The 27,558-nt window shown below is 45.8% G+C and overlaps 1 protein-coding gene across 1 annotated transcript in view; it reads right to left on the reverse strand.

The window, feature by feature from the left end:
* BRINP1 (BMP/retinoic acid inducible neural specific 1) overlaps positions 1–27,558 on the reverse strand; it is a gene marked incomplete at both ends in the record, with an annotated part of 53,478 nt that overhangs the window by 20,032 nt on the left and 5,888 nt on the right. The window contains one exon of the mRNA XM_079544723.1: positions 2,952–3,142. Within this exon, the coding sequence (XP_079400849.1) occupies positions 2,952–3,142 (191 nt within the window). The remainder of the gene's footprint in view (positions 1–2,951; positions 3,143–27,558) is intronic.

Here is a 27,558-nt window from a genome sequence, read left to right on the forward strand (position 1 = left end):
TGGGGGAGCAAAGTGGTGTGCTTTGGGGCAGAAGTATTTCTCAGCTATTTAGCTGTGTGGAGATGCTGCAGACATTAATAGGGCTTCAACTCCACTGCACATGGCTGCAAATGGAAAGGGAAGACCTGGAGTGATGCTCCTCAGCTGCAGCTCTCTGAGGAATCTGTGGGATTCAGGCAGCACCAACACTGGGGTTTCACCAGGAAGTGGAAAAAGCAGTTGTTTATGGAGAAAAAACCCTGATTCCTCCTTCTGATAGCTGAAGCACAACACTCAGGAGCTAAGATATATTAGCTAGAGAAACGCTGCGACTGGAGATGCATTGGACAGAGAGCAAACTGGCTTGAACTACTCAGGCAGTAACACCAATTTCAGAGTCAGAATCAGCCTTGGACCCCCCAGACAGCATGGAGTAGGCAACGAGCCACTGTGACAGCTCCTAGACATCAGAAAGGAGAACCCAATGCTTTGAGATGATGCAGATGAAAGGTTTTACTGCAGAAGTCATCTCTTTTGCTCCCTGAGTTGTCTGAGTTCCTCCATTGGGAGGAAGAAAGAAGGTGAGGAAAGTAAAGCCCTTGAGATTTGATGCTTTTCCTGAAGGACAAATTCAGTCCCTAGGAGGGAAAGGTGCTGAGCAGAGATAACACAGCTGGAAACCTATTCTTTGCACATGTGTGCAGACCAGGAAAAGCGCAGCATCCCCATGGAGAGTGCGCGTGAACAAGCAACCCTTAGATCAAGAGAGGTTAATAGACTTTTGCTGCATTATTAAGTCTTAATTTCTCGTTTATTAAGTGGATGCTATGTTCAAAGTTGTCTTTCCTTCAGGGCTTTCCCTGCAAATTGGCTCTCAGCTCTGTGCGCTCCATCCTGGAGCATGGATGCCCTCGAAACGACCCTTCACCAGTTCCTTTGTCAGAACTAAACTAGAGTACAGCTGGATTTTAGACTCTACAAGGATCTGGATGCTCCATGAAAGGCATGGAGCCTGTTCCTTCTGTGGCCAGGTGTGAAACTCTCTGTGTTTGCCCTGGGCTGGCCTGATCCATCACCCAGCCTCCTGAGGTCAGTGCAACAGATAGCACTGAAAAGCAAAAAAATTTCTTTTGCATTTGTCATTCATTTGCAACATAAGACATCAGGCCATGTTGCAAACCCCTGTAATCCAAAGCAGGAGTCCTGGAACTTATTTATTTTAGGAGATCTCCTGGAGGTCTTAGGAGGGTCAGTGCGTGTCTGGTTTTATGCCCCAGAGGTCTTATTTATCCCACAGACTGTGCTAAGAGTGTGCCCTCCCTGCATAATGTGTGCTCAGCTTCATCTGCATCTTCTGTAGGGCTGCCACTGCCAACATAAATTCTTTTTTTCCCCCAGTGTTGCTCACTGTGCTCTGGGCTGATAGAGCAGTTTGCTTTCCTCTCCAATACCAGTTCTCGTTGCAAGTCTCTGCATATTTAAAATTGTTGTGTTGTAAAATCAGGAGAAGAAACAAGCCACTGTGAATAATTCACAACCTCACCCAGGCAAAATTAAAAATATATTTCAACATCAAAGGTCTTTCTTATTTCAGATTTCCAGGGATGTGAACAGGGAGACAAGAAAAAAAAGGCATGTCAATGGAAAGGAAAGTGAGCCCCAGTAGAAAACTCTCAACACCTTCCTAGTTTCCTACTTGGCTGCTTTGGGCTCAATAAAACACAGTCCTAAAAACTATTTCCTCAATGAAGAGGTTTTTATCCTTACAGCAAGTTCTTCAGGGCCTGATGCAGGCACCGCTCATGCACTTCAGTGCATGGAGACCTTCTCCCTCACATTTCTTGCTGATGGAGCAGCCAGTTTGAGCGGCTGGGCAGGAGGAGCAGCTTGAGGTTCTTTGAAGGATGCACGCTGCACAAGAGGTCATTTGCCTTCAGTGGAACTGTGCCAATTTACTTACCACCTCATTTGTGCATGAATCACATGCACACATCTAATCTCATCTACATCTCATCTGAGCATCTGCAGAATGCTTTGGGAATAGGCAGACGGCCAAAAATTCCTCAAAGTTCACTACAAACTTCACAGTGTGGCAAGGGTGGAGGTCAAGAGCAACAGCAACAAACTCTACTGAAATTAAAACCATTTACCAGTGCAGCAACCTTATGGATACATGTTCTCAGAGGAAAGGAATTTAAATGCATGCCCTGAAACAGTAAAGAACGATAAAAATGATATAATGAAAAAAGAAATCATCATGAATTTTTAAGAGGAGATGCTGATTTTCACCCCTCATATTCTCAGTACTCAAAATGTTAATGCAGCAGCAACAGCAGTGCACTCACATGGATAGTGGCCATACAGTTCTCTGCCTTCTGTCACCACTAGACAAATTCTGCCTGCACGTACAAAACCCTTCTGCAGTCCTTGTCCACTTTACGTTTTAGTCGTGATTTTCCAGCAGTCGAGTCCACGTTGCTGCTTTCCCTTCTGCATTCAGCCCAGACTTCCCTGGCCGCCTCTTCCCCTGCTGCATCCACTCCCCGCCCAACTCCTTCTCCTGGAGCTCATTACAATTCCTCCAGTTCCAGCTAGAAAGCATGTCTTCCCTCTGCATTTTGTTTCATACTGCAAAAATAGGAATCAGCCCACTCTATTGCCAAATTAAGGACAGGGGCAGAGGAGCGGCAGACAGGCTCCTGCTAAATGAAGCATGTTTATCTTGCTGCACACCAGCACGCACTCTGTTGTCAGAGGAGCACAGGTGCACACGTATCACAGATGCTGAACGTGCACGCGTTGCTCTGTGAATTCATTTGCAAAGGTTTCGGGGGATTTTTAATCCTAATGATGAGACAGTCTTGGGCTAGGGGTCTCCAAGTGGCATGGCTAATGGCCTATGGGTGTTGCCCAGAGCCTTTCCAACCCATACCGACACCGCTGCAAGAGAAGAGCCCGGGCTGTCCACCTACCTCCCAGGGTGGCAGAGATGAGGATGTGGGTGCCGTACTTTTTGATGATGGTATCGATGAACTGCTGCGTGGTGGGTCTCCGGCCCAGGAGGCGGATGCTCCTCTGGAACTCAGGCATCAGGGGCAGTGGGTTGTGGAGCAGGTCCCTTCGCTCAATGGCTGTGTTCCTCACCTTCCAACGGGCAAACTCCCTACGTGACAAGACAGGAACACAAGAGGAGTGAGGTGCTGAGTCCGGAGGGGCAAGGAGAACCCCTGAGGGCAGGGAAGGAGGATGGTGAAGGAGATGATGATCCCACTGGACAGCCCCGCATGGATACACACACGGGGCTACAGGGCTAGACAGAAAAGGAGGGGAGGAGAAGACAAGTGAGACATTACTGCAGGGCAACAACACACTTCAGGGATTGAGGTCTGGGCTGGTGAAGAGATGGCCTTGGAATCTCCAGAGGAGTCCTGCAGAGTGCTGCATTTCCCTACAAAGAAAGCAGGCTGGCCCTTACACCCCCACATACTTTGAGGTATTACATCTCTCCCTAAAGCAGCAAATTCTGGTCTCTGTCACCAAATCATAGAATCACAGAATGGCTTAGCTTAAAAATCATCCAGTTCCAACCTCTGTTGAGAGTTAATTGGCCCCCACCAGCTCAGACTGCGTAGGGCTCCATCCGTGGACATGGGATGGGGCACCCACTGCTCTGGGCAGCAGTGCCAGCACCTCACTGCCTCTGAGTGAAAAAGAACAGGTCAGTTCGATATACTTGAGACCTAGATCGGTCCAACCATTTCCACATCCTCCTGTCCTCGCATTCACAACCCATCCTGGTATTTAGAGCTACTGCTCTTGCAAAACAGACGGAAGGAAATGCATTGTCTCCAAACATCTTTCAGTAACAGGAAGTACAGCAAAAGAACAGCTTGAAAAACAGCATATTTACTGAACCATCTAAAAGGATCAATTCAAATGTAAGCAGGAGGACTGGATGAAAATGAAAGTTTTGTTCATTTTTCTTTCTTTTTTTTTTTAAAGTAGGAATTGATTTTCAAATCCCATCTTTTAAACTGATAGCAAATGGTAAAAAAAAAATAATAAAATTAAATGGTTGCAGGAACATCTCTTCATTGCAAGTATCCACTTTGAAACAACACAAAAGCAAGTGTCTTGAGAAAACCTTACACACCTGTGAACTAAAAACCAGGCCTCTGAAATACATCACCAGCTGAGCACCTGGAAGATGAGAAACCTGATAATGCCCTTTGAAAAATATTGAGCAAGGCCTTCTTAAAAAGGCAAGAATATTATTTATAACCACTCTCCTACAATGCACCTGCGCTATCTTAACCCATCTCCCAGATAATCAAGTCACAGACTTCTCTGTCCCTTTTCATTCAATTATTCCTGTAAATGGGATTTAAGACAAAGATGCATTTAAATAATAGGAATGACAATACCTGGCACTGGCACGGCACTTTCTATCATTGTTTGTCAACCAGCACCTGCAGTCCCACCCTGCTGGAGGAGAACCTGACACGCAGGCAGATCTGGAGGTACCATCAGTGAGCTGCAAAGCCAGCACAGCTTTCTGCTCAGAAGTTGACTCTACACCCAGCCAATTTTATGTGTATTAGGTTCTTTCACTTAACGCAATTATGCATGTATTTATTTTGATTGCATACCATCACAACACCCCAGGCTGCCTAACAGCAGTTGCATTCATTAAAATAGCAAAGTGGTGGCTTTTTACTTCAAAATGTCTCCTTCCATCTGAGCTAATGCCCCCTCTGTAGCTCCTAGGCTTTCACAAGCCAAGTAAATAGCCCAAAGCAGAACACCCCTCTGATAACATTCTAGAACTCAGTAATGTCAAAACTTGAAATCTGCAGAAGTGCAGGTTTTTCCCAGAAAACTATCTGCCAAAAGGCCAAAAAAAGAGGGGAAAAAAGGGAAGGGAAAGGGGCAGGGCCAGAGCAAACCTGTACCTAACATCATGAGTGGAGAAAACACAGAATATTGGCTCAAAAACTGTCTATAGAAACAAGTACGTTAGCCATGAAGTTATTGCATGGAGCATCGCATTCTTCTACTTTATAAAAAGCTCCAGTACTTAGTTTCTGTGGAAGAGACACATCCTGGGGGTCCCACAATTGCTTTCAATGATAAGTAGAACCTTAAAAGTAAAGAGAGCTTCTGTCTGACACTGCAGGGTGAGGGTGCTCTCATCATTCATGATCCCAAACCTGGCTCTAGAAAGAAACCCCCTCTGCACGAAGTAGGAACGGTCCCTTCAGGACAGAGCAATTCTCACTGATGGAGCAGTTACACTGCACGGGAAGATGCAGATCTGGATGCTAAAAGACAGGCAAAGTTTTATAATAAATAGAAATTCCCATGTTCCTACCATAAAGACTGTAAGTGTAGGAAAAATGCCATCTGTGCTTCCTCTCCAAAGAGACCATTTTTAGACCCTGTAAAATCAAATGTACTTTTGCTCTCAGATTGCTGCTTCCTGGAAGTGTTATCAGTAAAGTCAGGAGATACTTAAACCCTCCATGGCCAGGATGCTTTCAGAAAGGGAAGTGAGAATACTTCATGCAGTCAGAAAAAATGACAGAAATTTTGCTTTTCACACTCTCAAAATATCTATTCCAAAGCAAAAAAAAAAAAAAAAAAAACCAAAAAACAATGCAGCTGAAGCATACAGCTGTTCAAGTAGGGACTTATTGATATATCAACACCCAAACCCAAGGAAAGCTCCTAAGAAGCCCAAGGAAAGTGGATGGAGATGGACTGGGCAAACAGCTACAATTAAGTTCGTGTAATAGAATGCAGTAGGCAGTACAGATGGAAGAAGACAGGAGAAGAAAAAGACAATTTGGTAAGCAATGTTTTCAGGGGAAAAGAAGAGTTCTTTGGTTGTTTTTTCTTTTTTTAATATCAGACCCCACGTAATCTCTTGACAGCAGTGGCAGGAGGCAGAAGGGGGAGAAATCGCTGCCATATCAGCAACCCTGCCTGCTACCAAGGGACAATTCCAGCCCCCGTTCACAGAGCAGAGAAGTCCTGAGCAGCACCCACATCCACACTGAAGCATCATACTGAAGGGGAGGTTTTCTACCTCGTTCTTTCACATGCAGACCCTCCCCAGCACTCCCTGCTCTCAGGGCATACCATGGAGGTGAAAGCCCAGTTCTGTTATCCTCTCCTGTTGCCTAGATGTGTGGCTTTCATAGCTGATGAGAAAAGCTGAGCAAATATGTTATGATGAATAATTTATGCAACTCAACTAACTTAGATGTTTATCTTCAGCACATGGAATATCTAACAGCCAGCTGCAATTCCCTCTAATTTATGCATTATTTGGATTTACTTAGTGACATTCTTTAAGCTGCATTTTTTAGGCTACAGCATAGTATTTGTGTTTTCTCCTTGTGTATTGTTGCTTGGTTGGGACTGGTCAGTCAAATGATGCAGTATTGTCTAGCTTCCCCATTAGTAACCACAAATACCTTTCCACATTTTAAACCTGGCTTCCTCAGTACCAGAATATTTTATATACAAAGCAGTACTCTGAATACTAGCAATCTTCCATATAAACCACAGAACTCCATGCTGTAGGATGCACTTGAGGACAAGATTATGGTACAATTTTGGAAAACAGACTTGACATTAATGAATATGGCCGGTGAGATGAGTGAGAATTATTGAAGTGACTGAAAAAAAAGGTTTACAGGGAGCGATTTACTTCCAGCCGTGGGGGATAATCCAACCAGTGACTCCTGAAATCTGTGAAGAAACACCTCCAAGAACAGGTTTTCTATTAACTTTCAATGTCAGACTTAATTGCATTTTCTACAGAAGCAGCTGCTGTTGGCCAAAGCAGAATCCATGCTACCCGGCCAGGCAAACAAGCTCTCGTCTGATTGTCATCACAGAATCCTTGAGTCTCTGAATCCTTGGAGGACTCATCAAGGCCTCAGCTTTATGGATGCTGTGTGCAGAGAGGCACTGAAATTCTTCCTTCCAGAAATCCTTCTCAGATGCCATTTCACTGATCATTGCTTCTCAGCAGCATCAGTGCCACTGCCCGGAAGGCGCAGGTGAGGTTCCACAGGTCTCGAGGCACTTTATGAAAGAGAAAAATCATTCTGTTGTTTGCTAGCTTTCCAAGTGAAGAAGTTGCAAAGAGTTGGCCAGTATTGTGATGGTACTTCCTGATGATGGTTGGGATTAATACAGTCTTGTGACCCTCGGGGGAAATCCCTGGCCAGGACCTGAACTTCTGCCAGTGGGAAAGCTTTTATAGGCTTCAGAAAGGAGATAAACCTCTTAACAAGGAGGAGAAAGGATCTGTATCCCTGATGTAGAGACGGGATAAGGAGGAACTATGAGCTAACGTCTGAGTAGTGGAGGAGAGGCACTTGTTTATGTTCTAACGTCTCGCCAGTGTAGACAGCCCTTGCTAATGGGGAGAGTACGCAGGAAAATGCCTGCCAGGTCAGTGGAGAGCAGTCTGCTCCCTTAATATCTGGTGAAAGCACTGAAGAGTCTCCTCTTAATGGCTGGAAGGGGTAGTGTCTCACTGCTAGTACCTAAAGGAGGGGAGAGGAAAGCAAGGGATGAAGTACGTGCAGTAGCCTCAGGGAGGCAGATGTGCATATTTCAGCCCTTCCCCTTTGTCAAGTAAGGGGATGCATTTGATTTGTATATGGCTGTATCTGGGAAAATACTTTCCTCCCCCCCCCACCCCGCCCTTCCTACAGTCTGTGTTAATGAGCTAGCCATCAAGGCCATGCATGTCAGACAGACAGAGTCACTGGAGAGGCCCTGGCGCTCATTAGCACTATGACCCCTCCAGGGAAGCACACGCAAAAAAGGGGGGAAAATGCTGAAGAGACAAGTCAGAAGCCTAGAATGGGAACATCACCCAGACCCCCACTGCAGCAGCAGAGAGGATAGGAGAATCCAAGGGCAGGAACAGGGAGAGAAGGCTGAAAAGAGAGGCCGTCGGAGCAAATTAAATTCCCCATCTTCAAACAGCCAAGGCAACCAAAGGACGTAAGTGAAGAAATAAGTTCAGTACAGACCTCAGGGATCGTTGCTTGAAACCAAAAAGAAATTAAATGCATTAAACAATGAACGAGACAGAGTCTGTTCAAAAAAAAAAAAAAGATAGAAAAAAAACCAGAATAGAGAGAAACTGAACAAAGTCCGTAACTATCACAATATCATCCCAATGCCTTCTGTTCCTGTGATGCTGCATATGTCAGTGGGAATTGGGCAGAGAAAGGGCACCAGCTCTCTCCTGCTCAGTGGTTCTTTATCTGTGTTGTAGAACATAGCTCAAAAGCTCCAATGGTCATAGAATCACAGAATCATATAATCATGAAGGTTGGAAAGACTCGTCAAGCTCAACCACCAGCCCATTCTCACCATACCCACTAATAAAATAGTTATTTTGTGTGCCATCTACCCACTTCTTGAACACCACCACTTCCTGGGCATCCTGTTCCAATACCTCAAGCCCTTTCTTTGATGACATTTTTCCTAATTTCCAATCTGAACCTTCGCTGGCGTAACTTAAAACCATTACCTCTCACCTCTCTGGTGAGCAGACAGAGCCTTTCCAAATGAGGCAGCACTCTCTTCAGTAATAGCAAGTAGTAGACATTGCTTAATGCCCTCCACCTGCCCTGCTACACATACAGTGATGTCAGTAGGATGCCAGGTAAGAGATAGAGAGCTCCCAGAGCCTTCTTGTCCTCTTGGGTTTTGGTGTATGCACATCTCCCTGGGCTCATGTTTACCCCTTGCTATCACCCAAGTACCTCACAATCATTCAGGCTGATGTTTTGGGGCAACCCTATGTTGCAGAGAAGTGTTATTAGCTGTTTGCAGCCAGAACACAGGCAGTATTCAGACTTTGTCCAGGTAAAACAGAAGCTTTTTGATAGCATCAGGAACTGAGCCCAGTGTCCTCTAAAAATCCTCCTGGATGCTCCTACAACAGAGCTGGGATTTCTGTTTGTTTGCTCTGTTTGTTTTTCCTTTTCTCAATCTAATTGTCCCAGCCAGGGGCTGCACAAAGTACCAGTTATCTCCAGTCCCCAGGGCGATTGCTCGTCCAGGCTGCTGTGAGCCCGACTGCAAACAATGCCATGGAGGCAGGGCAGAGCAGGACTGCAGCACTGTAATGCTTATCTTTTACCACCAGATCTGGCTTAATGCAAGCCTGTGCTGGCTATCTGTGGTCATGGTGGGCATGGTGATGTTTTATTTCCAGTCTATGCCCTCAAAACGCCAGACAGCCCCAGGCTGAGCATTGCAATGTTCCTTCAGCAGTTCCCTCTGCAGTCTGGCCCCTTCTCTATCTAGGCCAGCATGAAGAAGTCATCCTTCAAAGCTGAGCTTTTCAAAGGCCCTACAAGAATTAGTTTCCTGTGAGGGTTTGGCACTCATCCCCCCTAATCTGTTTAAGAAAACTCTAGTCCATAGATTCAAACCAGTTCCAAATTAGACAGAGGATGAAGACTTGCCATAAAAGAAAGAGGGGGAAAAAAAATCTAAAGAAGTATGAAAAAGGAATAATTTAAGCTGAAAATCTTGTGCATAACATTGTGCATAATAACCAGGCCAGCAGACAGGCTGCCATATGACAGCCAGCAGGTGAATAAGATAAAGAAATTTGATATTGATCTATTGATTAATGTCGTGCTGTCCATGCCAGTTTTATTTCTTTAGGAGTGTACAACTGCACAGGACTGAACCCAAGGCAAAATCCATCAGTGCCTGGCTGACTCCAGATACCCATCTAGAAGAAATAGAGTGCTTTGAATGACTGACACCTTCATGTTCCTCAGGACGGTGGAAGAACCTTCTGCTGTTTTTCCTTGGTCTACACTTTGGCCATATGATCTGGGCTGAGGTGTCTGAGACCTCAGTATCTCCCTCTGTTCTAGGCAATCACTTCAGCCTGCTCCAAACAGAGTTTTGTCTTTTGTCTCTCTGCTATTTTTCTAAAATTAAAAAAATAAAATTCTTCAGGGGCTGAAAATATTGCTTTTTTTTTTTTTTTAGAAGGAGAGAGAGATGAATAATAAGTCCAGAATGACATGAAGTTTGCAAGAAACAATAAGAAAGAAAATTACTTCAAAGTTAGGTGGATTTCGTGTGACCTTGAAAGTATCTGGGTAAACAGATTGTTCCAGCAGTGAATTAAAATCCAATCAGACAAACATGATTCTGAGCCTTGTGTTCTCTGTCAGGATGTGACTACACCTGGATCTCTCAGGAGACAGCAAGTAATTGTTGGGTGCTGGAAAGATCGATTTATTTAAAAGAAGGTGAAACAGGAATAAATGTATTACTAGAGACTCAAAGCAGAGTGATTCAGCATAGGTGAGTATGAGTTTAAAGACGGGTCATTCATTTTGCTCATTATTAAGTTGGCTCAGTATTAAATTTGAGCGTATCCAAGATGTGGCCGTGATTCCAGGTTTAATATCCAAACAGCTACCATGGCAGACAACCATAAGCAAGGACAGTAGTACTATCCCATCCACTGAATGAGGTCACTCCCAAGTTAAATATTTCTGCACTCTCAGCTAGCATATAGCAACTTCCAAACTGCTTCAGCACAGAGTAAACTCACCAGTCACTCTCATCTGTTATCTATTGATCCATTCTCATATTCCACATGAGTCAGCTGGTCCAATTCCCTTCCATCACACCCATCAGGTTACAGTGCAACTGCCTGTGGGACATTTGTTCCACTCAACTTTCACCATAATGCACTTTGTGCAGAATTCATTGCAAGCAGCACAAACCTCAGGCATTAGAGATGCCCTTTCCAACACCAGCCTACTTAAGCTTCCTCCACCCTGGAGACTAGCTTGTAAGTAGTTCCCATTACTGTTAACACCATTTCAGCTGTTTTCAGCATTGTGCTGACGGCGCTTCTTTTGAGCCACTACAATTTACATAGCAGTTGATACTGGCTGCTAGAAGCTGGAGTGACATCTCTATGAGAGCTTCCAGCGTTGTTAGCACCGCTGCAGCTTAACAAACATTAGCAACAATAGGAAGAGGTCTGTTCTGTTGCTGTTCTCTTCCTAAAAGCCTGCCTGAACCAGACGTGGTTTGTTAAGCTACCGAAGAAGCTGTTCTAATGGGCTGCCAGGTCCTGTGCTCCAAGCACTGAAACAGACAATGCAGAGACACCCATTCCTTCACTGTGAATTACGATAACAATCACAGGAGATGAAGCCAGAGCTACTCTCCATTAAAATATCTGTGGTCGCCTAGAGAAGCTTGTCTACCAACCAGGCACGCTGAATTCTGCTGTTAAGACTACGATGACTGAGTTTGTTTTTTTCACAGTGTGTTCTCCTGGATTTATGTTTCTGTCCTAAGACCCAGAAATCAAGAGAAAGCAGATGCTGGGAAGTCAAGGAGCTGCCACAAACACTGTTTTGACCAGCAGTGTGAAGCAACAGATGGAAACATCTGAGTCACCAGTGGAGTTCTGAATGGTCTTGAGGAAACTTGGGATAATGAATGCAAAATTAGCTTTTCTTTCTTCCAATTCTCTTCTTCTTCTTGTATGTTCCTTTCCTCAGCATATTATAAAGGGCTGAAAGAAAGGTAAAGCATAGGATGGTGAGAGACCTCACTAAGTTTGAACATGGGAGAAAAATGAAAATTAGTCAGCCTGGTAAGAAACAACAATAATAATGAGATAACTTCATGTTGAAGTGTTTGTTTGGGCTCCAGTAGGACAGAGGTTTAAAATCCACAGGAAACCCTCCTTCTATGGCTAAATAGTACTTGAAAACATTTAACTCCACTATTTCTTAAAGCAAGTTTCAAATGGAAGAAAGGCAGACATTCTCATTTATAGAGCAGACAGAAAATCCCCCCCGGGAAGGACTGCTCTGTGCCGTGCCCTGGTGAGCTCTCCCTGTCCCACGTATCCTCTCACCAGGCCAGGTCTGCCCCGCCACAAAACTCACCATTGTTCACCAGTATTCTGATGAGCACAGCGGTATGAATCAAAGACTGCAACAAGAACACAGTTTGGAACAAGTTGTTTCATTAAATTGCACTTGCTTCATTTCCTGAAGATACCGATGTTTGGACTTCTGGTAATATTTTCCCCTAATTTTAGCTACAGAAAGCTGATAACCTCAGCTTGCAACACCACAGCCCCAAGCTTCGCTCTCTACTTATCGTGATTCACAGTAAACTCAGATGAAAAAAAAGCGTGATAAATGTGTTCTTGAACTTTAATTTCTCATGTTACAGGCACGGGTACCTGACTACTGCACTACTGGCAACCGAAGCACAGCATTTGTCAATACTGGGAAAGCAAGCACCAGAAATTTAGCCTTGATTGCCCTTTTTCTCAAAAAGCACAGAATTTTCTCCAACGCAGCGTGAAACCATGTTTCAGAATTTGAACTGTTGTTAGAAAATGGAGCCATCACCCCCCTCCGGTCAGTGGTTCTACGCTTTTGGCAAAGCTTCAAATTCGCCGTGCCAGGAGGAGAAAAAAAAATGTGTTGTTTAAACACAGAACCCCTCCTCCCTCCTACACCCAGCTGTGCCCCCCAGCATGCCCCAGCAGAGCCATCTGGGCACTGTGACCGTGCCTGAGGACTTAGCCTGAGCAGTGATGGCAAAGCTGTCCCCTCGCCCACCCCTCAACCCTGAGTCATTCTCAGCTGATGGAGGAGATGCTGCAGTGGGTGCTGCTGGGTGACTTGGATGGCTAACGCCAGCCTGTTGGCAACACCATCTGTTTGCATCAGGGACCTCGTACTGCAGGCTGGGCGAGGGGTTTAGTCCAGGTTAAATGAAGGGAAGGGGCTCTACCCTGGGGAATGGCCTTCAGGTGGAAGACAGCGCTCCTGGGGTTTCCTCTGGGAGCTCTGCTTGGGCTGGGTGTAGGTGCACAGCAAATTGTGACCTGCAGAGATGCAGTAGGGTGGGGATAACGGTCACATGTGCCCCTAAAAGCACACCCAGACCCAGCACGTGGTCACCAGCCTTAGCAGAACACAGAAGATGGGAGGGCTCAGCAGTTGGCTTCCTTCAGCAACCCCCTGTGCAGAAAGCACTCACAAAGATGTGGGGAACGAGAACAGAAGGGAGCAAAATCTGTTCTGCCATCATAGAACAACACCACTTTCTGCTCCCACACCAATCTTTGCTACTCTATTCCTATGATGTTGTAAAAGTTGGTTGGGATTTCGGGGTAAATGGTAGCTCCTGCTCACAGTTCCTCGGGACACTCATGACTAATTCTCCATCCCAAGCTTCATGGCTCAATATCTGCTTGGTTTCCGAGCTGTGCCTTTACATCCAGACTCATTGCCAAGGCTTCCAGTTTCAACAGTGACATCCAGAAAGCCGGGATATATACAGTGGCTATTTGCAGAGACTGCCTCCTCTCACAGAGTTCACAGAACTCACAGAATGCAGATGGTAACTGGGCCTGAAGTTACCAGTAAAGGCTGAGAAATTAGGCTGCAGAGAATGACTGCAGCAAAATTCAAGCCATCCATAATCAGAGACATTTGTGTTTTGTTCAAGACTTTAAAAAAAAAGTCCCCAAAAGCCTGTGACATTTCAGAATTACAGAAAAATTAAAAGAAATTTTCTCTAGGAAAAAGGTGACCCATTTCCTCAGACTACATCCCTCTTTAGCAAAAAAATAAAAAAACCACCCAGAAACCTGAACACAAGCAGTGAGAAAGCCTTGAACATTCCCCAGTCACTCCAAAATCTCATTTCAACCAAAATCAGTTTTGATGTATTTAATTTTCATTTCCAGTCATGCCATTTCAATCTCAGACATGTTTTGATGGAGGAAATAAAAAGGCTACAATAAAATAAAAATTCACAAACTCGTGAAGAAAGGCAATCTTTTTGCATGCTGCAAAGTGGCCTGCAATAAAAAGACAACCGTGCCTTTCGTGCAACGTTTCATAAAGGAGAAGCTTTATTTTTGTCATGTCCTATCCAGGGAACAGGGTTGAGTGAAATACCTTTGTTTTCTGGGATCTGTATGTGATGCTCAGACAAATTTGGTTATTCAGGCATGTGCTTAGCAATTTCCCAATCTCGTCATGTTTCCTTTAACTGTTACCTGTGACTGATGTATGGATCTCAAAGCCCTTTTGAACAAATGTGTCAATGCAGACAGCAGAACCAAGGCAGCGAGAGACGAGCAACTCTTCCAAGGAAGAGATGCACCATGAAGCACAACCATGAACAAGATTAACCCAGGTCTGGGGCCAGACTAAAGCATTTCAGCAGAAAGAACTGAAGTAGCAACCTGCAGACCCAGCCTCATAGTGGTGATGGAGAACAGAAGGGCAGGAGGCAAATGTCTTCAGAAAACACCACTGCAGGTGGGACAGGAACAGGTTGCCCAGAGGGGTGGTGGTGCCCCATCCCTGCAGACAGCCCAACTCGGGCTGTTGGGGCTCTGAGCACTGATGGAGCTGTGGGTGTCCCTGTGCATTGCAGGAAGTGAGACTCTATGGCCTTTAATGACTCCTTCCAAGTCAAACAAATTTGTGATTCCCAAATCCTGGAGAGGACACTGGGGCCATGTGCAAGAAGTAGAGAAGTATGTGCTACTGCCAACAGGGAGCTGGTGGATTTGTTTGTAGTAAAAGTGAGAGGGATCAAATGCACACCCATGACATTTATCTTCTAGATGGTAATAGGACTCCAGTGCTGCAAAATCAATCTAATGAAATGCAAACCACTTCCTTTGGGAAAGTGATGCTGATTGCCAACTCTGTTGTCTCCCAGTCAGTAAAGGAGAGCATGCAGGTTGGTCTGAGAGAGGAGGCTGCAGATCTGCATGGCCTCCAGCTCACCCACGTTGCTTCATGCTGTCTGAATTCCTGCCTCTTTATGACTATACCAGAGCCATATCATCCAGGAGGCTGGTTTAGTGTAAAAAAGGAGCCCCAGACTGTTTCCTCAGCCAACTGAACCTTTGGTACATCCAAAATAGCTGGGAGGGTTTGTTCTACCAACTCTGCAGGTAGAAAAACTACAGGGATGGGAGAGAGTTCAGCGTAAGGGCAGTAATGCAAATTGCTAACTGCCCTGCAATGCGTGCAGAGCTGCTTGTGTGCCTGTCTGCAGGAATCACTTAATTCTGCTGCAGAGCAACATACACATGCATGCTAAGGTCCACATTTCACATTCAGGTCCTGGGGAACCTAAGAGGAAAAACTCCTGGACCTCACCGCAGGAAGCATCCAGCCCGAAATGCAAAAGCAATCTCAAGGTCCAGCAGGGCTCTGCTCTGCTGCATCAGAATCTGGGGCTTGGGAAAGGCCCTGAATACGGCTCTGCCTTTTTTAAGGCAGCCTCAGCATTCAGTGTACATAAGGAGGAAAGAGAAGTCCGCTGTGTGGGGAGTTGTTTTAGTTTTTCAAGGCTACTAGGGAGTGAAATTGAGAGTGAAGGGGTTGTTCTTCAGTAAGGGCTCTTATGCCTCAGATTTTCATTTTGGCTTGGCAGGTCTTTGCTTTGTGCCTTTGTCATGGCTCAGGAATCCTTTGCTGAGGCTGGGTGGGAGCTTCTGCGAGGTCAGCTCTTCCCCTCTCACCCGCACCGCTCTTTCATGGTAAGCTTTTTTTGGTTGAGTTGAAGTCAGGATGTCTCCAAGGCAAGGCACTGGAAACCCAGTCTGGGGGTGATCAGAAGCTGAAAAGACCTCCCCTCATGGCTAAAAAAAGTAAAAGCATCAGCTTGCAGCCTGCATGTCAGCTAAAGCCATAGCTATGGCTGAATAAGGGTTTATGTGCTATTGCACCTCTGAGCCTCTGCTCAGAAATAATGAAGCGGACCCCAGGATTCTGAGGCATATGCATATGTATATATTTACCTACTGAACAAAACAGCAATCTCTGCAATGCTTTTTATTTGCCTGCTGTGTTTTGAGATTTAAAGACTCATCTTTTCTGGCTTTTCTTTGCAATCCTAAAAGACAGCCTATTCTTAATTTTTAAATGGAAGCTGTGAGTTATACAATTACGTGACTCAATCCTGGAAGTGCTCAAAGAAGAGGGAGGAAAAAACTAATATGAATCCCCTCCCAAGTCTTATAAAGATTGGAAAAAATAAAATCTGTGAGATCTAGAAGGGAACTGGGACCCTAGTTTCCTGCTCTCAGAAGGATATCAATCGCAGATATCTGTACAGACTGGGAAAAGAACTCTTTGAGAGCAGTCCTGAGGAGAAGGCCTTTGGGGTCCTGAAAAAGAGGAGACAAAAAGCTGCACATGAGCCAGCAATGTGTGCTTGAAGCGCAGAAGGCAAACAGTATCCTGGTTTGCATCAACAGAGAGGTGGCAGTGGGCAGGGAGGGGACTGTCCCTTTCTGTGCTGCCCTTGTGAGGCCCCACCTGGAGTGCTGAGCCAGGTCTGGGTCCCCCAGCACAAGGTAGACGTAGAGCTGTTGCAGAGGGCACAGAGGAGGGCCACGAGGATGCTCAGGAGCTGCAGCACCTCTGCTGTGGAGTGAGCTGAGAGCTGGGGGTGTTCAGCCTGGAGAAGAGAAGGGAGGGAAACCTCACTGTGGCCTTCCAGTACTTAAAGGAGCTTTTAAACAGGATTGACTTTTTACATGGGCAAAGAGCGATAGGACAAGGGAGAATGGCTCTAAACTTGGTCACTCTGAAAGTAATGCCTCCTATTTATTCCCATAAAAAATACAACAGCTACAAAGAGCTAACATGATCTGATAGAGCAAAGTCTCTGCTACAAAATGCTGTCTTTCTACATAGTCACCACCATTAGCTGTGCATTTTCGCCAGTGATAAACAAGAGCCTGCATGCCATGCTTATCAAAATCTGCACTAGTGGAGGTGAACACTGTGCACCTCTATGAATGCATCACCCACAACCTCTCTGTGCTGGTATCTACTGTTTGGTCTCCATCAGCGTTCAGCAAATATCAATGAATGTCAATGGGTGCCATTTTTTTGCATGGAGGAATTGAGTGGCACCCCTTTGCTCCATCCATACTTCCATGTCAGAGACCATTCTGTCACACAACCCCTCTGCTGCCATCCGTCACACAGCAACAAAATGGAACACTGGTGGGAAGATTCAGCCTCTATTGCCATCCCATCAACATTCATGGTTACCTACCAAGCCCCAGCTGCTTGCTACTCTGCTTGCTGCTTCCCAGCTAAAATCAGCAGTCTCCACAATGAGGTGCCTCCATCCAACCCCAGTTCTGGGATGGATGCACCCATTGGCTCCCAGTGGGAGCTGCTCTGGGCACCCACTCCCCACACCTTCCCAACACCCTGCCCCACTGTCCCCATGCCAGGGAGGGCAGAGGAGGGCTGGATGTAGAGCCTCAGTCTTCCTGAGCACTGAACCGTTGCAGGCCGCTCGCTCATCAGCAGCACCAAGTTTCTCTGACTGATTGTTTTCTGATTCTGTTTGGCATTTTATCCCGGCTGCATAGAAAACTTATTATGAAACCACGTTGGTGTTACTTAGATGGTACGTGTGAGTCACTGCAGCGGGAGGGCACTGAGGTGGCATGGCTGAGCTGACGGCCAGGCCCAGGGTTTGTGGAGATGCAAACAGGAGCCCCTCAGACAGCCCCAGGTTGTCCTGGGGGCTGTTGCACTTCTGACTAGCTCCCCGCACCACAAATTACTGTTCTAAATGCAGATTAGTTTTACACTAGGTGACTGCAGGAGTCCCTGCTGCCATTAAAAATCTGTTATTCTTTCCCTTGCACAGCCCCAGGCTAGAGCTTGCCATCCAGTCACACCTGAATCAAGACCAACAGCCTGTGGTAGAGCTAGAAAGGATTATTATTCAGGTTTTTGGATATTGCTTAGGTTCAGGGAGCAGCCAGTAGCTTGGAGATTCACTGTGCAAAGAGATGGTGTGTACTGACCTGTAGGATTGGGGCTGGGATTCTGCCTGGCAGAGAACGAGGTGGGAGGCTGGGGCTCACAGGATTGTTTTTGTTCTAGAAGACTCAAGTTAAACCTCTTCTTATCAAGCTTTTTTACTCTCTCTGCTGCTATTCATGATTTATTTTCCATAACCATTCTATTTAATGCTGCAGCATGGTTGGGGAGATGGTTTCTGTGGCAGCTGTAGAAAGCAATGGCATCATATCATTTACTGTGGAGCTGACAAGAAATGGAAAGCTCACACTAGTTACATAGATTCTTACTTTGTTGCCCAAAAGTCAGGAGCACAGTGTGAAATGGCCATGATTCTGTGGAGAAACGGGCAAGGAGATGCTATGGGGACTTCCAGCCAAAGCAAGCTCCCCGGGGAACTGGTCATAGCAATGAGCTCGCCAGAATTTGAGAAGCATCTGGACAAAGCTGTCAGACTTACAGTTTGAAATTTGGGTAGTCCTATGTGGAGCCAGGAGTTGGACTCAATCGTAGAACCATAGAATCGTCCAACTGACCACCTATCACCAACAGTTCTCACTAAACCATGTCCCTCAACACAACATCTAAATGTTCCTGGAGCACCTCCAGGGTCAGTGACTCCACTACTTCCCTGGGCAGCCCTTCCTGTCTCCCTGGTCAGACATTCCAGTGTCTGACCACTCTTTCGCAGAAGTAGTATTTCCTAATGCCCAACCAGAATCTCCCCTGGAGCAACTCGAGGCCATTCCCTCTAGTCCTACAACTCGTTAGGCCTCAGGGGTCCCTTCCAACAAGGGTATTCTACCATTCTAAGATACTCTTGCTAAGAACTGCTCTCCTTGCCCTGACTTTGAGCATCACTTTTCTACAAAAGGACCACATGTCCCCTCCTGGAGGAGCACCTGGGATGTTGCATTGCCATGGCACAGACCAGGATGATGGTCTCCATCCAGGGTGCAGCACGCCTTGAGAGCTCATGGCCCCACCACCTCACCTCTGCTGGGAACACCGAGCTCTGCAGGAGTCAGACAACTCCCAGCAAAGCACGATGAGTCTGCGAGGCTTCTTCCTACACTGGGATTTTTTATCATGCGCACGCCACGCTGCAGCTGGTTCTGGGAAGGTCTCTGCCCACACACTAAATAAATTCTGGTGCGGTGCGCTGCTTCTCTATGGAAACCATACCCTGCATTTCTCTCTATAGGATTTTTCTCATTTCAGGCTCCATAATAAATTAACGAGAAGATGTTTTCTTTACACCAACCATAGGAGAGACTCTTTTCTGTACTCGATTAATCTTTAGTGATCTATATTAAATATTTATCTGAAGAAACGAGGCCTGTATTGCTGCAACATTTTCTATTATGAGACTTTATCATATCAAAAGATATTTTCCTGGCGCTGACTCCTTCGCATGTACCCAGACAGAATTTCCAATGGAAGGGCACTCTTTCTTTTTGTTTCTTTCTCTCCCAGTGACCTTTTCCCTCCATAACAAGCTGCTGATATGTTAGAATTTACTGGGTTATAAACATTTTTTATCGAGTAGGAGGAAGCTGGGTGATTTGGCACCAGCTTTCCTAATAAAACCCAAGGGAGAGGCTGCGATGTTTGACACCAATAAAGGCATGGAAGAAGAAGCTGCCTTCTGGGATGCTGGTCACGAATGCCAGCGGGAGGCAGTGACTGTTGGTCACACAACTCTGCTCTGCTGAGGCTCTGCTGGAAGGAGGCCAGCTCGCTGGCATGGGCGAGGAGCTGGGAGGAACCTGGTAAAGGGCTCCTCTGTTCCTTCCCAGCAGTACAAAAATCACATGAGAAGGGGCAGTGGGGGACAGGGATTCCTCAACACTCTTTTCCTGCAACCGGGAGGTGAAGAGACACTGAAGAGTTGAGATGTGGAAGAAGGAATGGGGACTTTCATGTTGGGGTCAGGCACTGGTCCTACAGGAGTGTAGAGAACTCAGATCAAGGTTCGATCTTGAATCAGTGGCTGAATTTTTCCTGCCCAAGATAGTCTTGGCAAAGGTATAGATAAGCAGAACTATAATTATTCATATTGACGTAGAGTCAAAAGGAAACCCAGCCACAGGACTCTGCTTGTGGGGCCAGGAGCTGAACAGCAATGCAGCAAAAACCAGGTTCGCCAGGAGCTCACAGCCTAATACATCTCCACCTCCCAAGGGAGCCGTGATTTAAACTGGTCAATAACTAACCCATTCCTCCAAAGCTTGAATAAATCATCTGCTGACTAGATATAAACACATTATAAATGCTTAGCTCTGATAATATATGAGTGAGCTGTTATTTTGACAAATAGCTGGTGAATAATATATTTGATGAACTGCATAATATTTTACTAATGATTAATTTATTCATTTGAAACAAACAAACAAAACTCAGTCTTATCCTCAGCTATTAAAAACAACCCTAAGTAAGGGCTGCAAACAGCTTTGAGATCCCTGGATGGCCTGTGTTTTCTACTATTCCCTTAATCATTGTGTATTTCTAGTGATTTATTACCAGGCATAACAAATCCATGTCTTATGCTATGGACAGTCTCATTTAAGGTAGCGATCCTGCTCAAAAGTTCCTGATTTTATAATGCCCACTAAAACCTGAAGGAATGTGGCACTTAGACAGTTAAGCACCATTAAAATAAGGTACTCAAATGCCTTTTTAAAGTGGGGACCAAGCTTCTGTGAGGCATCATCTGCTTCTTCTGTATGGAGACGGACGCGCTGTGCTTGGGGATATACTCAGTAGGGCTGGTTACTCCAAGACGATGGTCTGCAAGGTTTACTGAGTATTGCCCTGGACGTAGTTCTCCCTCACTCTTAATCCCATTCAGAAATATAATTTCTGTGAGTTCACAGAGAAGATAAAGGACCAAAGAGCAAGAGCGCTTCCTCAGAGCCGCTCTGCAGAGGCGGGCTGATTGATTACAGATTGGATGCTGCTCCAACTTCTCTTCCTAAATGAAAAATTGAGAGCTTTTAAAAATTGAATAAAATATGCCATGCTAAGAAGGATTTCCACTGGCACGAGCACAATAGGAGGTAGTCGTGGGTTGCTCAATATTTCTGAGCGCGTTGGCTAATCCGTTACTCCTCAGTCCCTTTGCACTGTCCCCATGGCACCTGATGGTAACTCATCTGTAATTGGGATGGACTTCAGCTTTGTGTCCCCAGACAAAGCCTAAATCGCTCATGTTCGGGAGAGATCTGACTGCAGTTGTGGCTGGAGCCATCCAGGAGATTACACTTTCTCGCTGCTACTTTCATGGCTGCAGGATCTGGCATCGCTCCATTCTGGAAGGATCTGGAACAGCTTGCGATGTTTTCACCAGACAGAATTTTGTCAAAATGGCTCATTTCTTAGATCTCTCTTTTGCTGTAGTCACTAGTGACCCGAGAGGTTGCGACTTCACAAATGCACTGAAGCCAATTCATCAGCCTCAAACACTTTGTGCCAACAAAACAAAACATGTTGACAAAACCTCACTTTGAGGAAAATATTTCCTTCCCCGAGGCAATATTACTACACCTAAAACACAAAGGCTTTGTCATCCTGCCATTTGCCTTCCCTCCTCCTTCTAGAAGCACACTGTCTCTCTTTTACTTTCAGCATGCAATCCCTGCCACTGTGAGAAATAATCCCACCCCAGTGGTACAAACACTTGCAAGACTTTGACAGATTGCTGAGCAGCTTCCATAGCAGACAGCAGGCAGCAGCTGCGCTTACAGCATCTTTACCTTTGATGCTGACCCACAGTCGTGCAGGAGACAGCCACCAATGGAGCTGATATGCTTAAGTGGGGAGATGAAGCACTATGTTTTTTCTAAAGGCATGGTGAAAATATCTCAGTTCCCAGGAGTGAAAACAATACACTTGCTTTCATGCCTCTTCTGCAGAAGAAAAATCAGTCCAAATACAGTTGGCAATTATCTTGTAAGCTTATTATATATAGTAGCATTCAGCCTCTTCCACGCTCTTTATTCCTCCTTTGTTGTATGCTAGAAGGGCTAGTAGGACTTATTCTGTCCCCTACTACTGAGCCATTTCACAGAAGAATATCTTCAGATTTCCTTTAATCCACCACAGCCACACAAGATGCTCATCACCCCAACATCCGAGTGTACCTCAAACACTACAGCTCCCATCTGTGAGGCTCTGGGCACATCTACAAGCACGGTGTGTTTGCTCCCTCCCTACCTCTCCAGTGGGCATGACCCAGAAACTGAATGTGCTCAGTCTGGGTAAACACAGCTGGGAAATGTGAGCCCGCTGCTCAGTGGTGACAGTGGCAGTCCCCCTTCATCTCATCACAGGAGTAGCCCTGTCTTGATGCATGTGTGTGCAAATATTCCAGGAATAAAGTGCCCCAGGGTGATGCATGTGCTTGAAGGAAACATTAGAGCAGGTTGTTGCAACACCCTTTTAATTAAGCTCATCTGAGATTATCACACAATTAGCATTGCTAGCATCCGCATGTGTCTGTTCAGCGTGCAATCCTATAGTAGGACGGAAGGCTCCAGAATGTATTTCTCTTTGTGTTTGCAATGCTCTTGCTCCATGACTTGCTTTCCCTGCTGATGCAGTCTGACGAGATTTACAATTATGAATCGCCCCACAAAACTACCTTCAAACTCAAATTTAATAACCTAAGTATTATTAAGATCAATATTATGGCTATTCTCCTTCATACGATTAGCACTAATATCATTCTGGGAAATATTTATGCTGCCGTAGCGACTAGAGAGCTGGATTAAGAGCAGGTCCTCAGCATCCATACAGAAGACAAGGCACTATTCTCTCCGGCTGTGTCCTCAAGTGCAATACTCAATCTTGGAGTCTCCACGGGTTCAGATATTTTATGTAAGTTAGCTAACAAGATAACAAACCAGCCTTACAATCCCTACAGCCATATTGCTAACTGTTTGAAAATCATGAGTCAGCCTCCAAAAAAGAATTAAGGGATTGGTTTTAAAATTCATGAGACTTTTAAAATCTGATAAACTTCAGGTTTGCTTTTTCTTTCTTTCTTTTTTTTTTTTTTGCCTTCTGCTTTCTGAGTATGTAGGAGTCATATTATCAAGTTTCCCTCTGCAATTATGAGGGCTGTAAACTTACTTTAAAAATTGAGTTGAGACTCTTACATAATCACAGGACTCTGAAAGTGTGGGACTTGAAGAGACACTAAATAGTCTTCAGATACAGCTTCACCATGTGATGCAGCAACACTCGGCTGCTGGAGTACGGCACAGATTTCAAATACCCAATTCTTCCCTGAAACAGTCGGGAGTCTTTTTGGGCAGGAGAGGGAAAGTCGGAGATTTTTGCAGGGTGAGAAAAACAGGAAGGGATGTCAAGTGCAAGGAGAAAAACCTCGTCTCATATGGACTGATCTTTAACTAGAGATGAAGGTAGCAGCCTTCTTGCCTTATTATCTTCTTGTCTTCTTATTCTCTTACTCATGCAGCACACAGTTTGCCCTGTGTACCAAGCTCTCTTATTAGTGTTAGCCAGGCTGCGCAGCTGCACTCCCTGGGGAGAGCCCCAGACGTTTGGAAGGGAGTAAAAAGTAATGTTCTTGCTGTTTTTTTGCTCAAGAGCTGGAAGCTAACACTGAAATATTTACTGCTGCATATGCCATAGGTGGGTTTTCTTTTGCTGAAAGGAATAGAATCAGTGTAGAAGAAAGGAGAGCAAGGTTGGGCAGGGGCACGTGCACAGAGGAAACAACTTCTGGGATACAGTGACATATAGTGCTGGGATTTACCCTGTCCTTCTTCCACCTTGGATAGCTGTGGGGAGGCAGAGTCTATCTGTGGATATGTGCCTGTGTTCTCACTTATGCTGAATCCTCTGAGTGCCCCACAGTGCTCTGCTATTGAAACCAGTGCTCAAACTCATCCTTGTGCTCCGAGCAACCTGCCAGAGGCTACTAGTCCATGCATCCCTTGCTGGCAGTTTCTAAAGGAGCATTTTTATGGCAGAAATTACAAGATCTCTAGTTATATCAGCAGCAGGGGTCAGTGTCAGGAAGCTAGCCAGATCTATCAGTAAGTCAGAGAGGCCCAAACTATGAGCTACAGTTGAGTAGCTCTTCTGCTGCTTTTTGTGTTACTTATCCATGGAAACAAAAGACTGTTGCAGTACCAAGCACATCAGAGCTTCTGGACTTTGGGGCCAGCAGGTGTGCTCTTCTCCTTCACCCAACAGAGCCGGCAGGAGCACAGGGCAGCCAGCAGCCTGGTGCAATTCTGCCATCACCCAGCTTTTGTAGGAACCCTCCTTTCTGGAAGCAAATGCTTTCATGGCCAGCAGAAGCACAAGCAGGCTGACCTGGATGGGAATCAGATGTAATAATTTTCCCTCCCAGCTGCTCTCCCTCTGCTGAGAGCCGGCTGCACATTGAAGCAGATGTTGCTCGCACTTGGGTCGTGTTTCCAAGCTTTCCTTTGCAGTCGTAAGGGCTAGAGACTCTTCCCTCCCTCCCCACGCTCATTTCTTAATTAAAGCTTAAATACTGATGTCGTCACATGACTGTGGGAGCAGGGCCCCAGGCAGGCTGTTAGTGCTCTGTGCAGTCAGCAGGGCAGTGATTTAGATGCACAGCAGATACTTGGGAGAATCCCATCCCTTTGCTGCCCTCAGCTTGGATCCTTCTGGAGCCAGAGCTGAGGGCTGACCTCTCAGGGCAGGCAGGAGGCTTTCCTTGTGCAGAATACAGGATTGTCAGGGTGGAACTTGGAGAGCACCATGGGTGTGAAATGCAGCCTGGCTGTCCAAGATGTGGAGCTGCAAGGCTTAGCATTGGCTCACAGCATCTCTACGGCACACAGTGGGCATGGGGCAGGAAGGCATCACCTAAACCCCATTCTCTATGAATCTAAACCCTGCCTCCACCCCACTACCCAGGAGAGGAGCAGGGGTCACCTGCCCTGGGCTCTCTGGGCCAGATCAGGCTGCACTCAGAGCAGCCACATCATGGACTTGGTTGGATGCTGCTGGGAGAGGAGGGCCTTGCACAAGGGGCTGGCCTTAGCCCTCCTTTGTCCCTGCACCAGGCAAAGCTGATTCTTGGATTTGTTTTTGGAGGTGTCCTTGGGTTCTGTAGCAGCATTTAGTTGTTTAACACAGGAAGCCAGCCTGCGTGGCTCTGCCTGCCCCAGTGGGACATGTCTTGTTCCATTTACAGAGGCTGGTGGGTGGCAATCAGCAAAAAAGAAAGGAAAAAGGGAAAAGAAACCATACTTTGTGGAACCCATGGGAAACATTAGAGGGATCCAGAAATAGAAAAACCCCTATAATAGGTACAGTCATGCCATCTCCTAGTGCTACTGGTGCCAGAACAAAATTATCCCATGCATCTAACAGGATTTATTTTTTTTGCTATTTTTTTAATGTAACATCTTCTCTGCTGAAATAAGCATCTGCCTGATGTAAAAGCAGAATTAATAATCTGATCAAAAAAAGAAAGAAAAAAAAAAGAAGAAAAAGAAGAAGAAAAAAAGGAGCAAAGGTTTCTCCTTGGCTTGTTAGCCTTCAAAATGTGTTCCCAAGCCCCTGGACTGTCACCTGTGAGATGAGCATGTAGAGTGAGTGCTGTGGCAGCAAGCTGGAGCAGCCTTGGGGGCCATCTGGGGGGAGCCCTCCTGCCATCACCTCCAAGCAGAAGGGAGAACCCTGCACAAGGTCCCCAAGGGGCAGGATGCTCCCTGCCAGCCCAGCAGGGCACAGATCTATTTGGAAGCCTCAATGACTTGAACTGTTTGTCCATGCTGACTCTGTGGTTGGCTGGGAGGATGGCTACAGTGTTTGACTCTGGGTTCCTAAGGGAAGTTTTGGTGCTTGTGTTTGCCACTCTGTAGAACTATGATAAAACTCAGCTGATTCAATGAAGAGTTTACTGCAGTCAGCAAGCAGGGCAGCCAGTTAGTGCTGTGCCGTGCTTGTTGTGCAGCTCCTGTGCATGCTTTCCTGCAGAAATCCTCCGTCCTCACTACCAGCACCCTATCAGGACACAGACTCATCAACTAACGGTGCTCCTACACCATTCCCCACAGCTGTGAGCTGTCAAGCTGAGATGAGGGTCTACCTTTCCACAAAGCTTGCTGGGATGTTCTCTGCCCAGATCTTAGCAGCTCTGATCATACCAGAGGTTGGTGCAATTTATCCTTCCATTTGCCCTGTGTTCTCAAGAATATCAAAGGTGCAAAAAAGATGCATCCTTCTGTTGACTCCTACAGCTGCCAAGGATGCTTGCGAGCCCTCACCATCTGAATCTGCCCGCAGCCAACACAGCTGCTCCTGCAGCCCTGCTTCCAGGGCTCAGCACCACACAGCTCAGCCCAAGCCATCCCCTGCCACCCTCCTCCTGCCTCTCTCCTTCTTATGCAAATCTATGAAAAGCTTTCAGTACTGCAGGGAGGCACATTATGCAGGGAACGCCAGTGACAACGCGTGTCCCTGAATGACATGAAGGATGAAGGCTGTGGTTAAAAGGAGATACTGTGAGATGGGATGGGCAGGTTTACCCCCAGCTCTGAAGGGCTCACATCTGCCAAGCTGCTGCGTTAGAGCCGGTGAAACAGTAATGTAAATCGTGGCTCTCTTGTGAAGTTGCATCAACTTGTAGTAATGTCATTTTCAGATTAACATTTACACTGAAGAGAACACTGGAAGGCTTCATTGTTTACATGCACTATGGAAATAGATTTAAATTTTTTGGTTTACACACATTTATTTACAAGGCATTCGCTGATTACAAACCAATGTACATCACTCGTTTACATGCATAATGTAAATTATGGAGATTTTGTATTTTTTGCCATGCAACGCCGTACAGATTCCCATTGCTCATTCCACACAGAGGCAAGAGCCTCCTTTCATCTCAGCTCCCTCTGTCCTTCAATTGCTGCACTGCTTCTCCTAAAAAAAAAACAACACCTTGCCTCTGACTGGAAAACATAAAAGTTGATGTCCCCTTTAAACAGATAGCATAAAAAACTAATAGGAAAACCTTGTCAGCAGAACTTCAGCATGACTAAAAAAGCCAAAGCAAAGATTAAAAAGCCTAACGGTGCCTATCAATTTGTACCAGCACAGAGCATCACCTTAATGCTGTTTGAGAAGAACCTTCACGGTGCTTTTTGTGATGCTGCAGGCATCCAGACAACTGGAACGGGCCTGAAAGCTTGCCAGGTTATGTGTGGGAGAGAGGAACTGTGACTGCAACTGTGCTGGATGCTTCGTCTCAGTCCATAGCACTTGGGTCTCAGCATCCAGCTGAGTTTTGAGCAAATGTGAGCCTTCCCATAGCAAAGCTGTCATTCTACAGCTGTGTGTTGGCTGTGCCTCCCTTGGCGAGCAGTGCTGGGGGAAAAATGCATATATATATACACATATATGTATGTATGTATGTGTGTGTGTTTCTTTACTTTAGGATGCCAAAAGCTGAATGCAAGGGAAGGCAATGCTGGACCCTGGGAAATTGTTGGACTCAAGGTCTCACAAAGAACAATAAATATAGCCAGACTGTCTTGGTTTCTTTTTCCTCATTGTTAGTTTCAAGGACTGAAGGACCACTTGCAAATTCAACACAATTTAAATAAGACCCCTGACAAGCAAAGAGCTCAATAATACGCACTCTGAATCA

The sequence above is a fragment of the Tetrao urogallus genome (genome assembly GCF_951394365.1).
Source record: "Tetrao urogallus genome assembly, chromosome: 19".
NCBI classification, from domain to species: domain Eukaryota; kingdom Metazoa; phylum Chordata; class Aves; order Galliformes; family Phasianidae; genus Tetrao; species Tetrao urogallus.